Below are 18729 nucleotides of genomic sequence, written 5' to 3' on the forward strand. Positions count from 1 at the left end.
ACATTTAAAGGGACTGCACGCCCTTTAAACGCCTTCCCTCCGTTGGAAATAATGGATAGGGGCATCTTCTTTGGGGGTTCATAGAATTGGACCCCTGGTCCAATCTTTTTGAAACTTGGTGGGTGTTTTGAGGAGAGGCATTAGATACCATGCTGCAAATTTGGTGCCTCTCCCTCAACCCCCCCCCCCCCCGAGCCCCCAAATACCTGTGGATCAATTCTCCATTATACCCTATGGGGGAATCGGTCTCCATCGGGAATAATGGAATGCCCAGCAGACATTTTCCTCCCCCCCCTCACTTCCTGATGATTCTGAAGTGGGGGGAGGGCCTCCAAAGCAGGGGATCCCCTGCCCCCCAACTGGGGATTGGCAACCCTAGGATCAGCTGTAATAGTGGGAGATCTCCAGGTGGCCACCTGGAGGTTGGCAGCCCTAGTTGGAAAGGGTATGCAGATATAACACTTTTTATTGTCAGTGAGATCAATTGTACATATTATTTTCTCTAATGTTTGAGAGCATTCCTTCACCTACTCCTTCAGTCTTGTTTACCTGAAGCATTGTGGGTAAATGCCATTGTTCCATCTGATGAGTGAGGAAAGCTATAAATGCCACATTGATTCACTTTGGGGAGCCAAACATGGCTGGCCTTTGTGAAGGAGAAAGGGCCCACAGAGGCGGTTCCCTTTGTATCTGCTGTTTACCAGATGTTATCCCTTCCTTCTTTTCTTCCTCTTTCTCCGCTCTTGAAATCTCTGATAAACCTACAAAGGGAAAGGAGCCGCCACACAGTGCAAGGATGCAGGAACTGACAGGAAGGACGACTGTACAAAATGCTTCACCTATTTTGGTGGCTATTTTTATATATTTATCCTCATTGGAAACACCATTTTATCCTTACAATGAACCTGTGAGGGTAAACATAAGGCATAAGAAAAGCCTTGTGGATCAGACTAGTGGTCCATCTAGTCCAGCATCCTGTCTCACACAGTGGCCAACCAATTCCTCTGGACAGCCAACAACAGGGCATAGAGGCCGAGGCCTTCTTAAAACATCATGAGAGCCCTGCTGGGTCAGACCATTAAGAGTCCATCTAGTCCAGCATCATCTCTCTCTCTACAGTGGACGACCAGTTCATCTGGACAACCAACAACAGGGCATAGAGGCTGAGGCCTTCCCCTGATGTTGCCTTCATGCATTAGACTGAGCATGTGTGACTGGCCCAAATCACTCAGCAAGCTTCTGTGGCAATACATGCACAAATTAGTGAATATTCAAATTTGGGTCTCTCAGATTCTAATGACTACACAACACTGTATCTCAATGCAATCACACTGCTAACCATATTGTCTAAGTATAGTATATGAGAGTCTGGTTTGATTTTTAATCCATATTATCATTAGAATAAACCATTTCAAACTTTAAACCATTAGAGCAGTGTTGGCTTCTATTTTGTCATCTCAAAAAAAGCAGCAATGGTTTGTTAAAGGATTAATTTTTCTAATCAGGAAACTACCCATGAAAATCACCCTGACAACAAAAATAGCCCCAACAATGAAATAGTCTCTATGATAAAACAGCTGCCAAGCCCTTGGGCCGGGCGGGGATTCTCCCGCCCTGGAGGTTCCCAACCCGTCAGCCCACATTGGGCCGGCGGGGGGAACCTCCCCTGACGTCACCAGTACCATAGTTTTTCCCTCTCAAATTGCTAGAGTGTCCAGGAAAATCATAGAGTTTTCCTGGAAATGCCTAGAGTAGCTAGCATGATGACGTCACTTCCGGGTGATGTCATTATGCCAGAGGCCGCGGGGGACTTGGCAACCCTATGCCTGAAATATAACTAATTTTAAAGCAGACCAAACATTTAAAACCAAAGGACTTTGAACTATAATATACAGTATGTCACAGAAGTGAATATACCCCCTCGCATTTTGTAAATATTTAAGTATATCTTTTCATGTGACAACACTGAAGAAATGACACTTGGCTACAATGTAAAGTAGTGAGTCTACAGCTTGTATAACTGTAAATGTGCTGAGTACACCCCTAAATGATAATGTCCAAATGGGGCCCAGGTAGCTGTTTTCCCTCCCTGGTGTCATGTGACTCGTTAGCGGTACAAGGTATCAGGTGTGAAGGGGGAGCAGGTTATCGCTCTCACTCCCTCCTGCTGGTCACTGTAAGTTCCACATGGCGCCTCATGGCAATGAATTCTCTGAGGATCTGAAAAAACGAATTGTTGCTCTACATAAAGATGGCCTAGGCTATAGGAAGATTGCCAAGACCCTGAAACTGAGCTGCAGCATGGTGGCCAAGACCATACAGCGGTTTAACAAGACAGGTTCCACTCAGGACAGGCCTTGCCATGGTCGACCAAAGAAGCTGAGTGCCTGTGCTCAGCGTCATATCCAGAGGTTGGCTTTGGGAAATAGACGTATGAGTGCTGCCAGCATTGCTACAGAGGCTGAAGGGGAGAGGGGTCAGCCTGTCAGTGCTCAGACTATACGCCGCACGTTGCATCGTATTGGTCTGCAGGGCTGTTGTCCCAGAAGGAAGTCTCTTCTAAAGATGATGCACAAGAAAGCCCGCAAATGGTTTGCTGCAGACAAGCAGACTAAAGACATGGATTTCTGGAACCATGTCCTGTGGTCCGATGAGAGCAAGATAAACTTATTTGGTTCAGATGGTCTCAAGCATGTGTGGTGGCAACCAGGTGAGGAGTACGAAGACAAGTGTGTCTTGCCTACAGTCAAGCATGGTGGTGGGATTGTCATGGTCTGGGGCTGCTTGAGTGCTGCCGGCACTGGGGAGCTACAGTTCATTGAGGGAACCATGAATGCAACATGTACTGTGACATACTGAAGCAGAGCATGATCCCCTCCCTTTGGAGACCAGGCTGCAGGGCAGTATGATAACAACCCCAAACACACCTCCAAAATGACCACTGCCTTGCTAAAGAAGCTGAGGGTAAAGGGGATGGACTGGCCAAGCATGTCTCCAGACCTAAACCCTATTGAGCATCTGTGGGGCATCCTGAAACGGAAGGTGGAGATGCGCAAGGTCTCTAACATCCACCAGCTACGTGACGTCATCATGGAGGAGTGGAAGAGGACTCCAGTGGCAACCTGTGAAGCTCTGGTGAACTCTGACCATTTTCGCACACAGCTTACCGTGCAGTCGCAATCCTGTTCCACAATCCTGTCGGATTTCCCACCATCTGCGCCGGAGTTACAGGAAGTGCCGCAGCTTTTGCGTAACAAACGTAAACTGGGTTTTAGCGGTTTACGTTTGCTACGCAAAAACTGCGGCACTTCCTGTAACTTTGGCGCAGGTGGTGGGAAATCCAACCGGACGCTGCGGAGGGAACAGGATTGTGACTGCGAGGTAAGCTGGGTGCGAAAACGGTCTCTGTGTCCAAGAAGGTTAAGGCAGTACTGGAAAATAATGGTGGCCACACAACATATTGACAGCTTGGGCCCCATTTGGACATTATCACTTAGGGGTGTACTCACTTTTGTTGCCAGCAGTTTAGACATTAATGGCTGTGTGTTGCATAATTTTGAGGGGACGGCACATTTACACTGTTATACAAGCTGTAGACTCACTACTTTACATTGTAGCCAAGTGTCATTTGTCACATGAACAGATATACTTAAATATTTGCAAAAGATATACTTAAATATTTACAAAATGTGAGGGAATGTACTCACTTCTGTGACATACTGTACATTAAGAAAAACTGACTATATCCAAGATCCTCTGGCTTTACAAATTTGAAACAGGAATGCACAGATGTGCCTGTTTTTTGTTACTTTTTATTTTCGAACTTATTCATTTCAGTTCTGCTATTTCCTTTGGTAGTTTTCCCATTTTGATTTTTTAAATGCTTTTTGTATGCTATTTTTACTATATGGCATATTGTAGAATGCATATGTTGTTTGCCGTTAATGTGCAAATGTAGGCATAGATTTTAACACAGCTTTGTTACTATGACTTAGGATGGTGGGAGAAAAAACTCGCAATGTTAGATGTATTGCTATGTCACTTCCAGGGAAAACCCAGAAGTAACATAGGCCGTTTTCCCACTGACCTTATTTCGGAGCGACGTCCCTCTTCACTGCGCAGACGCTGCGCAGTGAAGAGGGACGTCGCTCCGGAGTAAGGTCAGTGGGGAAACGGCCATAGAGTAGCTCTAGGAGTTGCCATAAACTCTTTTAACTGGAAACTTGGTTTTTCTGGTGATTCCTAGAACTACCTCTGACATTTTTGGATTTCTGTGGATGTAACATAGTGATACAGCCCTAACCCTCCTGTCGGTTGCCAGATTCAGCCTGGCAATCCTACCCTCCCTGGAGTTTAGACCTGGGTCGGTCAGCCTTCTAGTCTGGCATTTTATCCACTGCAACATGCTGGCTGCCAAGACCTCGCGAGATAATTTTGTGAGATCTCAGTGCAAACTATTTTATGTTCCTTCTCTCTTTTTCAGTTAAGTTGAAGGTTTTTTTTCCTGAAAACCTGAGAGTTCCCCCAGGTTTGCAGAACTATCTTCCTGATCTGAACTCTGTTATATTGTGTTGTTGGTACATACAGTTATTAGACTGTGGGATCTTACAAAGCAGCCAGTCAAGATGGATTGTTGTTGCCATGGCAATTTATTTCCATGCACAACACAAGGGGATAGTTTTTCCCTTACAGAGGCATGTGTTTCTCTCTTTCTGGAAAAAAAAAATGTTAAATGTGCAATCGACTAGAAGCCCACTTTTAAAGGGCTTCAATTATGGTAACAAATCCAAGACATCTGCAGAGAATCAGAGATATAATCTTGTGGGGAGGGGGGAGGATTATTTTGGGTTTGACGTTGCAGCTGTGGACCAAAAAGGACTTAAAATCTGGTGAATGAACCAACAATAATGCAGTCTCATTACTTTTATTCATAACATTATGGTCTTCCATAAACACGTAAAGAAACCTCTTGTGTATGGACAGCAGTTGCAGTTCTCTCAGCAATTAAGAGGGCATCTTGTGGCTCAGACAAACTTGGGGCATTGTTAGTTGCTTTAGCATTCTCGGTTGTGCATGCCGTGCTAGAGGGCAAGAGGGTTAGGGAAGGGATAGTCCGGCCTCCAGAAGCGAAGAGGTGGCATGCTATACTATAGCTCAAGCTCATCAGGTCGCAGAAGCTAAGCGGGGTCAGTACATGGATGGGAGATCAGGAAGGAAGACTCTGCAGAGGAAGGCAATGGCCAACCACCTCTGCTTCTCACTTGTCCTGAAAGCCCCTTGCTGAGGTCAGCTGTAACGTGGCAGCATTTTATATACACACGTACAGTTTCCAGACTCCATCTCTAAGCCTGCCTCCCCTGACCCAGTTGGAAAGAGACAGCAAATCACAGCTGACTCCTCGTGACCCCACAGGGTTTTCAAGGCAAGAGATGTTCACAGGGAGTTTGGCCATTGCTTTCCTCTGCATAGCAACGCTGGACTTCCTTGGTGGTCTCCATACATTAATGAGGGCTGTCTCTGTTTAGCTTCTGAGGTCTGACAAGGGCTGGTCTTAGCCATGCAGGTCAGGACCATGTGTGGATATTCACATATTAATCTGGAGCAGGCAGCAGCTGGTGACTCTTGACTGTTCCTTGCAGCCAGTTTGGTGTGGAGAGCCAGTTTGGTGTAGTGGTTAAGTGTGCGGACTCTTATCTGGGAGAACCGGGTTTGATTCCTCCACTTGCACCTGCTGGAATGGCCTTGGTTCAGTCATAGCACTGGCAGAGGTTGTCCTTGAAAGGGCAGCTGCTGTGAGAGCCCTCTCCAGCCCCACCCACCTCACAGGGTGTCTGTTGTAAGGGAGGAAGGGAAAGGAGATTGTAGGCCGCTCTGAGACTCTGTCCTTGAAAGGGCAGCTGCTGTGAGAGCCCTCTCCAGCCCCGCCCACCTCACAGGGTGTCTGTTATGAGGGAGGAAGGGAAAGGAGATTGTGAGCCGCTCTGAGACTCTCCGGAGTGGAGGGCGGGATAAAAATCCAATTTCTTCTTCTTCAGCTCCGTCTTATGCTTCTCCCTGCATGAAATGCCACATCCTGGGGATGTCTAAGGCAGTGGCTCCCAACCTTTTTTGGCACCAGGGACCGGTTTTGTGGAAGACGATTTTTCCACGGACCGGTGGTGAGGTATGCTGGGGGTTTTGCCGCCCCAGACTGCCCCCCCCCTATCCTGTCCCTGCCCCCAATGAGGGATAGGCGAAGGTCGTCATGATGCCCTGCCCACCTGGGACCCAGGCAGGTGAAAGTGGTGGTGCTTTGGAGCTAGGCTGCGCTGCCTCTTTTGTCTGCCCAGGTCCTAGGCTGGTGAAAGGGGCGGTAAAGCTGCTCTGCCTCTTCCAGTGAAAGGCTAGCTGGGCTGCTGTGCCTCACTCCGTGGCCCTGTTGCTAACAGGCCATGGACTGGGGGTTGGGGACCCCTGCTCTAATGCACTATCCTGTTTTCTGGTGGGAGCAGATGGGCTAAGCAACTGGAATTCTCCTGGTCCATCCACACCGTTAGGGTTGCCAACTGAGGGTTGGGAAATTTCTAGACATTTTAAAGATGGAGCTCGGGGGGACAGAGTATGGGGAAGGGAGGGACCTCTGTGGTGTAAAGCCATTTAGCCTGCCCTCCAAAACAGCCGTTTTCTCCAGGGGAAGTGATCTATTTTGTCTGGGAGATCTCCAGGCCCTAACTGGAGACTGGCAATCTTAACATCCACAAATGCCCTCCATGCAGATTTTTTTTTTTACATAGGACATGCAGAAAGTCCCAGATTCAGCCCCAGGCATCTCAGGTAGTGCTGGGAAAGGCCTCTGCATAGAGATGTATGGCCAATGAAAAGGATTCAGGCGGACCAACGGTAAGGGAGCACAAGGCATCCACTGAAACCTGGTATCATTCATTTTCTCCATTCGGTTTCTCCATTTACTTATGATACAGAAAACAAAGCAATATCGTTTTTCATAGAACAAAACCGTGTAGCTTTTAGTAGTTGATTTTGTTCTGTAACGCAGCAATTACATTATTCACAATCCTCTGCTTAATTCCAGCTTCAGCATCATGTTGCCCTCTAGCAAGCTGCTCGTCTTCTTTCCTGAGCTTTGCCTTAATATATTCATTGCTAGGAGCATAAAGCAACATTTAGAACAATTAACGATGTGCCGGATATCTGCTTGGATGTATTTCCACTGACGTGTTTCCTCTTGGGATTCCTCCGTTTTTCCGGACTAATTATGGAGTGTAATTAGAACATCCAACTAGAATAAACATAAGTGACAACCACCCGTTTTCAAGTGAGTCAAACTTATTTGGAAGTATTTCTTAGGCTCGGTTTAGAGTTGGTGGAGGCCACGAGTCAAGCAGACATTGTTGTAAGCGTTTTGTGTTGCTCCCACCGTTCTTAAAAACAAACAAGGCAATGCCAGTCTCCAAGTGGGACCTGGGGATCACCCACAACTCCAGATCACCTCCAGACTACAGAGATCAGTTTTTTTTCTGGAGAAAACGGGAGACTTTGGAGGGTGAGCTCTATGGTCTTTTGTCCTCCCCAGTCTCCATACCCAAATCTCCAGGAGTTTTCCAACACGGAACTAGCAACCCTCCCTCCCCCACTCCTCTACTGGTTGCTTGCTGGGGGGCGGGGGAGGACCTGCCAACCCTCAATACAACATAAATGGGTTGGTTCATTGATATGAAGCATTGCCAGGCCAGGAGCACACCCATCAAGGCTAGGAACGCTTCTAAATTCTACCTGGATTTGGGGCCTCTAAATGACCTGGTCTCCTTTTAAAAGCACATCTGATGCATCTGGAACCCTCCACTGAGTTTGCATTTTGTTTTGAGATTTCCGGAAAGCATTTGCCGTTTGCAACAGTGTTAAAAAAAAAAAAGTTAAGGTAGTCCCCTGTGCAAGCACCAGTCGTTTTCGACTCTGGGGTGACGTTTTTTCACAACGTTTTCATGGCAGACTTTTTATGGGATGGTTTGCCATTGCCTTCCCCAGTCATCTACACTTTCCCCTTAGCAAGCTGGGTACTCATTTTACCAACCTCGGAAGGATGGAAGGCTGGGTCAGCCTTGAGCCGACTACCTGAACCAGCTTCCGCTGGGATCGAACTCAGGTCGTGAGCAGAGAGCTCCAACTGCAGTACTGCAGCTTTACCAGTCTGTGTCACGGGGCAACAGTGTTAAGCACCTAAAAATTCTTTTCTCCCCTTCCCTTCCACATGTGCAGGGTGTGTGTGTGGGGGGAAGTAATCTTGGGCTGATTCCGCACTCACCTTGGTCCAGGGCAGGCTTCTGTTTCTGAGTGGAGCAAGCTGGTGATTTCGCACCAGTTGCTCCACACCACCATTTTGCCTTTTGTTTTTTTCAGGTTTACACTGCGGCGGGGCAAATTGCAGGTTTGCCCCACGCAAAATGGCGCGGGGCAACTGGTGCGAAATCACCAGCTTGCTCTGCGCGGAAATGGAAGCCTGCCCCGGACCAAGGTGAGTGCAGAATCAGTCTTGGTGTGATTACCCCTATGACCGCATCAAGAATCTCTGTGTGTTGTTTTACCAGTCTATATGTTGGGGGTTCTCAACATTGTGCCCATGCATCTTGCCTGCTGAAACCTTTCTTGGTACCCACCAAAGGTTTTTAGGAAGTAGGTGGGGTCACATGTCTCGCTTGCCAGCAGGGCTTCTGATTTGCCACTGAAGATCTGATCGGGCATGCAGCTTAAAATAATATTATTTCAGTGGCAGTTGCCACTACACTTCATTCTCTCATAGCTCTTTCCTACTGTATTTTAAATTATCCCCCCCCTTCTCCCCTGTGGTTGGCCTTCTTGTGTGTGTGGCCCCGCCTCCTGCAGCAGTAATTTTATAGTTGGCTCCGCCCTCTGTAGCAGCCATTTTGTGGTTGTGCCCAACACCCTGTTGTCAGAATTCCAAGAGTGGCCACAGGCTCTAAAAGGTTGTGGGCCCTGCTGTATCTAATAGCTATATATCCCTTTTCCTGTGTTGATCAAAAAATCCACACAATGGGGGTCATAGAGTTATTACAAGTCTCAACAAAACCCCAGGTTTGTGGGGAAAATGCAAAGCAACTTTTTAAAATTAGGAGAATTCCCCAAGCTGTACAAGTGGTATCTGTTAATGCAGTCATCAAAAAAAGAAAAGAGTTCATTTACATTTTGTGAGAACATCTTCTGAGATCTGTCACTATTTTGGGTAATGATGAGAACTCCACCTTTGTGATCCGCAACCCTAGATGAGGTGCTAGAGATGGCAGGTAAGATGGCAACTTGAGAATGAAGCCGGCAGTATGTGTGGGGAAGCAAGGGATGGAAGGGAGGAGCGGGGGAAGGGATAGGAAAGGGGCAGGGTGAATGGAGAGAAGAAAGAGCAAATGGATCGGGGCAGGGGAAGCCTGAACAAGAGACAGGGCGTTTTCGCACTTACCTTTTACTGGCGCGAGTACCCTCCTGACGCCGGCGAATCTGCAGGGATTTCGCACCAGAAGCGCCGGCGCACCCAGAAGCGCCGGCAACTTCAGTGGCTAAGCCAGCGCAAACGGAAATCGCAAAGATGCAGGAAAACGTTTGCGCTGGCTTAGCGACGGAAGTTGCCGGCGCTTCTGGGTGCGCCGGCGCTTCTGGTGCGAAATCCCTGCAGATTCGCCGGCGTCAGGAGGGTACTCGCGCCAGTAAAAGGTAAGTGCGAAAACGCCCACAGTGAATCAGGGGCCGCTACAGGAATGGGTTTTCCCCTCATCAGCAAGAGCCAGTTTGGTGTAGTGGTTAAGTGTGCGGACTCTTATCTGGGAGAACCGGTTTTGATTCCCCACTCCTCCACTTGCACCTGCTAGCATGGCCTTGGGTCAGTCATAGCTCTGGCAGAGGTTGTCCTTGAAAGGGCAGCCGCTGTGAGAGCCCTCTCCAGCCCCACCCACCTCACAGGGTGTTTGTTGTGGGGGAGGAAGGTAAAGGAGATTGTGAGCCACTCTGAGACTCTTCGAAGTGGAGGGCGGGATATAAATCCAATATCTTCATCTACCTCACAGGGTGTCTGTTGTGGGGGAGGAAGGTAAAGGAGATTGTGAGCCACTCTGAGACTCTTCGAAGTGGAGGGCGGGATATAAATCCAATATCTTCATCTACCTCACAGGGTGTCTGTTGTGGGGGAGGAAGGGAAAGGAGATTGTGAGCCGCTCTGAGACTCTTCGAAGTGGAGGGCGGGATATAAATCCAATATCTTCATCTACCTCACAGGGTGTCTGTTGTGGGGGGGGGGGGAGGTAAAGGAGATTGTGAGCCGCTCTGAGACTCTTCGGAGTGGAGGGCGGGATATAAATCCAATATCTTCATCTACCTCACAGGGTGTCTGTTGTGTGTGTTTGTGGGGGGGAAGGTAAAGAAGATTGTGAGCCGCTCTGAGACTCTTCGGAGTGGAGGGTGGGATATAAATCCAATATCTTCAACTACCTCACAGGGTGTCTGTTGTGGGGGGGGAGGAAGGTAAAGGAGATTGTGAGCCGCTCTGAGACTCTTCGGAGTGGAGGGCGGGATATAAATCCAATATCTTCTTCTTCTTCTTCATGGGTCCCCTTTTGTGCACATAAATATAGATCAAAGAAGAAAACAGATATCAACAGAATATTGGCGTCGTCATCATCAATAATTTATTGATCACCCAATCCGTGCTGCTGCAGCGCTCTGGGCGATTTACAATGTTTTAATAAAACATAATTAAAATACATTTCAGAACATTTAAATATTCAAGAATAGATGGCGAATGGTAATTTCTCCAAATTGCAGACTGCCGGCTTCTTCGCGGGCGGGGGAGGGGGAAGCGAGCTTGAAGCAGGCAGGCAGGGGGGCAGTTTAGGATGAAACTCTTGCTCAAACTCCCGGCAGAACATCTCAGCCTTACAGGCCCCGTGGAATTGCATGAGGAATCGCATGCTCTAATTTCAGAATTAATTTTACAAAGTCTTACTTCCCAGGCACCCACAACGTGACATCTAAAACATGACATCCGCAGCATGGCGTATAAAAGATGTGTGAAAATTGAGAATAGCAACGGCAACTCTTTGCCATTTGTATCTGTCAAGCTTTCTGCGTTCCCTCTGCTTTAATAGTGTCACACGCTGAAACCCATCAGGGTCATGGAAACCTTTGCATTGGATTTACCAAGGCTTGCAATTAATTTATTCACAGTCCAGTTCAGATCCGTCTGGTGGCAATGGAGATGAACTACTTCTGGCTCAGTAGACAGTCAGCTTATGTACATTTAGCCCAGGAGGCATGGCACCTTCTAGGGGGAAAGCATGGGCGCTGTAAATGCTGCAACTTGGGCTGCATGAGCCAGGCTGGGGGTTGATGCGTGCCAAGAGAAGTGCCGTAGTTCAGCTCCATTGGGAGGCTGGAGCCAGGAACCTTCTGGAGACTACAGGTGGGAGAACGACTATCCCACATTTGCTGCAATCATTTTTATTATAGATCATCACTTTTACTTTTTTAATAATAATAATAATAATAATAAATTTTATTTATATCCCGCCCTCCCCACCTCGGCAGGCTCACAGCGGCTAACAACATTTTATAAAAACATACAATAGTAGATAAAAGCCTTAAATTTAACAATATAAAACATTAAAACATTAAACTTAATAACATTAAAACCAATCCAATAAGTGCAGTTATTCAGCGGTATAGGTCTTCAAACCGCATTGGCGGATCTTTAATTACCGATCTTCTTAGCAGTGCAAGTGTGCAAGTTTAAAAAGGGCGGTCTTGCAGGCCCTGCGGAACTGATCAAGGTTCCGCAGGGCCCGCACCTCCTCGGGGAGTCGGTTCCATAGGGTAGGGGCCGCGATCGAAAAGGCCCGTGCTCTGGTACTCTGATATTTTATTTCCTTCGGCCCAGGGATAGTCATTAGGTTTTTCCCGGCTGACCTCAGTGCTCTCTGGGGTTCATATGGGGAAAGACGGTCCCTCAGGTAGGCAGGTCCTCGGCCATATAAGGCTTTAAAGGTAATAACCAACACTTTGTACTGGACCCGGTATATAATCGTGGGTGCTCGAAAGGCTTTGCATTGGGCACAATCTCTCTTTTATAAGGCAAGTGGAGTTTTAATTATATTTATCTAACACATTAATTATTTATTAGCTGCCTTTCTCCCTCGATGAACTCCAGTTGGTTACAATATGAATAAAGCAAGTATAAAAGCAATAAAAATCAATAAAGCAACAGTTATAAAAACGCATAATGTCACAATTTTAAAAAATGAATGAGGACTGCCACTAAATAAAAACTAAGTTAGTCTCATGCAGTCCTAAATAAAACAGTCTTCCATTGCTTCCTGAAGATTGGCAGTGAGGGGTCCAGGTGCACCTCCTGGAGAGGTCGTTCCATAATTGTGGGGACAGTCAAGAGGGCCTCTTCCTGTGATCTTCAATCCCAGCTGGGTAGGGACATGTAGAAGAAGATACCCCGGTCCCAAGCCACAAAGGGCTTTGAGTTCAATTCGGTCTACAAAGTTTCTCTGTGTCCCAAATTCACATGAGATGAACCAGTCAAAAACAGATAACATGTAGAGATGCCAGTCCCCAGGTGGGAACACAAAGAAAAACCAAGAAAGAGGAAGCTGTGTACAGGACTAGAAAACGAAATGCAAAACACAGCTATATTACTGGCAAAATAAACAATTTTTTAATAAATACTTCAATAGTACCACTCAAGGCACAAATTTCATATGTTCAAAATGGGTGGTTTGCCATTGCCTTCCCCAGTCATCTACGTTTTCCCCCCAGCAAGCTGGGTACTCATTTTACCGACCTTGGAAGGATGGAAGGCTGAGTCAACCTCGAGCCGGCTACCTGAACCCGCTTCCGCCGAAATCGAACTCAGGTCGTGAGTGGAGAGTTCAGACCACAGTACTGCAGCTTTACCACTCTGGGCCATTGGGCTCCATCAAGGGGGCATGGCCTAATATGCAGAGGAGCTCCTGCTAGAAAAAGAGCCCTGCTTGCACCAGCGGATCAGAAGTAAGAACCCCGTTAATTAAGATTCTGGTGACGGGGCCGCAAGCTGGAACTAGCCGTTTCACTGTTGAGCTTCATCAGAAATGTGAATTGGGGTATTCATTATTTATGCATTACTTAGTACTCTCTAAACCTGACGAATCGTAAAGCTGGCTCCTCCCAGGACGTCAAGAACACAGTGGACTTTTGAACAATTGAGATGGACTTCGATCTCCGCTGTCAGCGGTTCATTTGTTGAAAGCATTTTTGCACATATTGAACATATAAAATTTATGCCTTGAATGGTGCTATTGAAGTATTTATAAAAATTGTGTTTATTTTGCCAGTAATATAGCTGTGTTTTGCATTTTGTTTTCTAGTCCCTAGGTGGAGGCAGGGGATCCCCCAATTTTGGAGCCTCCTGCCCGCCTCCAGCAGGCTGGCGGGGGGAGCCCCACCCCAAGTGTGACTGATGGGCCCTCCAGCTGATTTGCAGGAGCACATGACCTGCCAACCAGCTGGAGGGTCCTTTAAATCTTGCAGAGAGGCAGCCACTTCCAGAGAATTTGCACTGGAGTTCAGGTGCCACTGCTTCTTCCAGTCAGCATTTAAAAGATCCCTTTAAACGTTGTCTGCAAGAAGCAGGTGGTGTGTGTGTGCCTGAACTCCAGTGGTGAATTTGCCACTTTAGAGTTCAGGTGTGCAGGGTGCCAGTCCGCAATGTGATGACATCACTTCCGTATGATGGCATTGCATTGGGGACATCCCTGCTCCTCCGGGAATGCCTCCTAAAGCCCCCTCCGGGGAGGAGGCAGGACCTGGCAACCCTAGAGAACAGAATTAAAATATTTAGGACTCTTCCTGACTGCTTAGAGGAAATTAACAATCAGATGCGTATGTAACCATTTTTTAAAACATTGCACCCAAAGAAGATTGTAGTCAGAGCTTCAGTTCCCTTTACGCAGTTGGTCCGCTCTGACTCACCTTAATTCGAGCTCTCTGTAAGACAGGCTGACAGGGTGATGTGAGGCACTGTGGAATTATTGCTATTTCCAGTAGCTTCATCGTGAAACTTAGTTATCTTGTTGTTACTGTGCAATCACAACGGAGAGTTCGCAATAAGGTACTATTAAATTGTCGGGCTCGGGCTGACGAGGAGTGCAGGGGAGCTTGTTTCTTGCTTGTTATTTGTGTGGCCGCCATTGTTCTTGGCCTCGCCCTGCCATCGCAAGGGAGGTCTGTCTTTCCCATCCCTTTATGTAACCGTCATCGGTAGGTGCTAGCCGTGGGGGAGCCTGTCTTGCGCCTCCGCGAATCATCCATGTTGTGAAGCGACCTGGGCAACTGTTCTAGCAAACTGTTCTGTTACTGAGTAGGCGGTCAGCTGACAGGCATGAGCCTCACATGACCTGCAGAGGCTCCAAGAAGAGACGGCTGTGGTGTGCTTGGGGTGGTGGGAGTGAAAAGTGCCATCAAGGGCGGCCATATAGGGCTGCCTCTGTGCTGAACCCAGAAGCTGCAGCTGGTGCAGAACTAGGGTTCCCAAATCCCCCGCTAGGCCTGGAGACTCCAGATTTGGAGCCTCCTCCCCCCGCTGGCCATAAAAGGGAAAGCGGGGGGAGGGGAGGGAGGAGAACGGCAGCCAGAGCTCTTCCGTTTTCTCAGGCTGCTTCCCGCCCCCAGTCAGCTGGCCGGTGAAGGGAGGGGAGCCCAGCCACGCCCCCAAAGGACCATGTGCCTTTGCACCTCCGGAGGTGAGTGAGTTCTGTCCCCTGCATCAGATTTCCCAGAAACGGGGGGGGGGGGGGGGGTGGAGAGGGAAACGTCTTCTCATAGGGTATAATGGGGAATTGATCTGCAGGTTTCGGGGGCTCTGGGAGAGCTGTTTTTTGAGGTAGAGGCACCAAATTTTCAATATAGTATCTAGTGCCTCTCCCCAAAGTATCCCCCAAATTTCAAAACGATTGGACCAGGGGGTCCAATTCTATGAGCCCCAAAAGAAGGTGCCCTTATCCTTCATTATTTCCTATGGAAGGAAGACATTTAAAAAGGTGTGCTGTCCCTTTAAATGTGATGGCCAGAACTCTCTTGGAGTTCAGTTATGCTTGTCACACTCTTGTTCCTGGCTCCGCCCCAATGTCTCCTGGTCCACCCCCAAAGTCTCCTGGCTCCACCCCCAAAGTCCCCAGATATTTCTTGAATTGGACTTGGCAACCCTATGCAGAACGCAGCTGCCAGACTGTTGTTGGGGCTCCCAAAATGGGAGCACATACAGCCGGGGCTGCGTGAACTGCACTGGCTGCCAGTTATATACTGGATTCGTTACAAAGTGCTGGTTATTACCTTTAAAGCCCTATATGGCCGAGGACCTGCCTACCTTAGGGACCGTCTCTCCCCGTACGAACCCCGGAGAGCACTGAGGTCAGCAGGGAAGAACCTGCTGACTATTCCCGGGCCAAAAGAGGTAAAGCTACAGAGTACCCGCACTCGGGCCTTCTCTGCTGTGGCTCCACGCCTATGGAACCAGCTTCCGGAGGATATGTGGGCCCTGCGGGACTTTGAACAGTTCCGCAGGGCCTGCAAGACCATCCTTTTCCGAATGGCGTTCACCGACCAAGAGAAAGACTGCTGAGCAAGCTTACCATCTGTATAATAGCACCAACGGTGAAGGGACGGTGGCTCAGTGGCAGAGCTTCTGCTTGGGAAGCAGAAGGTCCTAGGTTCAATCCCTGGCATCTCCACTGAAAAAGGGTCCAGGCGAATAGGCGTGGAAAACCTCAGCTTGAGACCCTGGAGAGCCGCTGCCAGTCTGAGTAGACAATACTGACTTTGATGGACCGAGGGTCTGATTCAGCATAAGGCAGCTTCATATGTTCAACATATTAGTTAATTTTATTGCTTTTAGAATTTTAATAGAGTTTTAATTAAATTGTTGAATTGTATTCTACTGTTCAATATTGTACAATGTAAATTATTGACTTGTGTTGTTAGCCGCCCTGAGCCTGCCTCGGCAGGGAGGGCGGGATACAAATAAAAATTGATTGATTGATTGAAGTTGCAGCCAGATTATGGCAACCCCATAGGGGTTAACGGGTAGTTTGCCATTACCTGCCTCTGCATAGTGACCCTGGACTTCCTTGGTGGAAGTACTAACCAGGGCCAACCCTCCTGAGCTTTGGGACATAATGAGATCAGACTAGCTTGGGCTATCCAGGTCAATGCACGGTTGGGGTACACAATATCAAAATAACAAATCGGTGCTTGGAAAATGTTGTGTTCGGAGGCCGTAGGCCTTAAGTCTCCAGTCAGGCCAGCGGTATAACACGACTTCCATTTTTGTGGTGGTTTGGTAGGCCTAGGAAGGCAGCACGATGTTCTGACAAGGCTTTCTGCCCCGGTCATCAATGACGATGCTGTTCTGTTCTACCTACTGGCGGTCCTATTCTCCAAGGAGCCCTGAATGCCCATCATCACTGTGAGCACTAGTGGGAGGAAAAGTTCTTTCTTTTTTAATGTCATTTGTAGCAGTATGTTACACTGGGGGAATCCCAGAGGTTAGGGTTAGGGTTAGGGTTAGGGGGGTCAGCCAGGAAAAACCTGCTGACTATCCCCGGACCGAGAGAGGTGAAGTTGCAAAGCACCCGTAACCGGGCCTTCTCCTCTATAGCCCCGAGCCTATGGAACCAACTTCCAGAGGAAATGCGGGCCCTGTGGGACCTAGAACAGTTCTGCAGGGCCTGCAAGACCTTCCTCTTCAGACTGGCTTTCCCTGATGAAAAGGGAAATTGCGAAGGAAACCGCCATCAGAAAAAGTAAACATAGCACTAGCACTTTTAAAAATTAATTAATTTAATTTTAAAACTTAACCAGATTTTAATTAAATGCTTATAATGTTTAATGTAATTTTATCCATTTGTATAATTCAACCCTGAACCATGTTGTTAGCCGCCCTGAGCCTGCTCTGGCGGGGAGGGCGGGATACAAATAAAATTTGTTGTTGTTGTTGTTGTTGTAGGTGACGGAGGGTATCTCTAGGAATGTGGCTTTTACCGTAGAGAGATTCCAATGATTTCTACAGCTACCCTATGTCCCTTCCAGGTTTCCCCCAGAAGTGACGTAGCAGCACAGACAACAATGCCCATGTCCCTCACTTCAAGCCTAAGGACGATAAACCTCTGTGCTGGGAGGCTATAGTAAAGGCAGTGCTACTTTATGCTGGCCTCTCTGCCCTGTCCGTTGGCCCTCCAGAGCTATTTTGCGAAAGAGGGTGCTGACTGGGTATAACACGGATCCATCTTCTGGGTTCCTCTCCAGGACTTCCACATGTCCAGTGATGACAGCAAGCTTACAAGTAGATCTGGTGACCTCTCCATATTCTGTGCCCCTCTCAATGGAAAGCAGGCCTTGTCTCCCTTTTTGCTAGGGATGCCAGCCTTTGGGCAGGACCACGAGATCCCCTGGAATTACAGCTCCTATCTAGAATACAGAGATCAGTTCCCCTGGATGCTCTAGAGGGCGGACTCTATGGCACTGAGCCCCACTGTTCTCCCCAGGCTCCATCTCCAAATGTCCAGGAGTTTCCTATCCTGGATTTGGCAGCCCTACCCAACCCAGTCCCCCAGCCCCCACTAGTGGCCGGGAGGGGGGGTGGGTCCTGGCAACCCTACTTTATGCTTACCAGAGGGTGGTGATGATGTGGAGGATCCCACACTCCACAGATGCAGAAAGACCTTAGACTTCTCTGCATCTGTGTGGTGCACACAGGGTAGATGACACTGGTCTCCATGTTGCACCATCTCCAGTAATAGAGCACATGTCCTTAAGGGTGAATGAGCTCCATATGGGTCTAGAGGTAGGCTCAGTCCTGGGGGGGGGGGGGGGAGAGCACCTGGGGAAAAAAAAAAGAGAGCTAAGACAAATAGATTTAAGGGCAGCTTCTATCCACGTGCTGTGGTTAGGCTAAATGCAGGGCTATGAATGGTTATCTGTTTTAGATGTAGGCTAAATGTAGGGTTATGAATGGTTATTTGTTTTAGATGTATTTAAATGGTTTATGTATATATTTTTTTCTTTAGTGTTGATGTGTTGCTATGTTTGTGGAAGAGCACCTCATTTCGTTGCTCTCATTTTCCTTTTTTGAGAACAATGACAATCTATCTATCTATCTATCTATCTATCTATCTATCTATCTATCTATCTATCTATCTATCTATCTATCTATCTATCTATCTATCTATCTATCTATCTATCTATCTATCTTGCCACAACTAGTGGTGACTGGTGAGGTCTTGAACCATTACCATTTGCAAAGTAGCAGGTTTCCCGTTTTTAAAAATAAGAGCTTATACACGAAGTGGGCTTTGCCTCGCAAGAGGCCGATGAAAAACTGTAACATTAGCAGTTGAGGGGGAGGAGTTTGCATGAAACCTGAGCCATAACCAGGTCTGCCAATTTAAATTAAACAAATTGCTTTGTTCTCTCGGTAGGTGACCTGCCTCCATGATTTCTTCGGGGACGATGATGTGTTCATTGCCTGTGGTCCAGAAAAGTTCCGCTATGCACAGGACGACTTTTCTCTGGATGAGAACGGTAATGCCAGTCTTGCGATGATGTGCTCTGTGTTTTTGCGAGATCTCACTACTTTTGCCTCTGCTTAAACTGGGGTTTCTGTGGGACCATTGAATTTTCAATAATCGGGTT

The 18729-nt window shown here is 47.7% G+C and overlaps 1 protein-coding gene across 2 annotated transcripts in view; it reads left to right on the forward strand.

Moving 5' to 3' along the window:
- The window catches only part of DCX (doublecortin), a 182439-nt gene that overhangs the window by 115922 nt on the left and 47788 nt on the right, over positions 1–18729 (forward strand). For both annotated transcript variants that reach the window (XM_060249729.1, XM_060249730.1), the window contains exon 3: positions 18516–18618. In XM_060249729.1, coding sequence (XP_060105712.1) covers positions 18516–18618 — 103 coding nt within the window. The remainder of the gene's footprint in view (positions 1–18515; positions 18619–18729) is intronic.

The sequence above is a fragment of the Heteronotia binoei genome, chromosome 11, assembly GCF_032191835.1.
Source record: "Heteronotia binoei isolate CCM8104 ecotype False Entrance Well chromosome 11, APGP_CSIRO_Hbin_v1, whole genome shotgun sequence".
In the NCBI taxonomy this organism is placed as follows: Eukaryota; Metazoa; Chordata; class Lepidosauria; order Squamata; family Gekkonidae; genus Heteronotia; species Heteronotia binoei.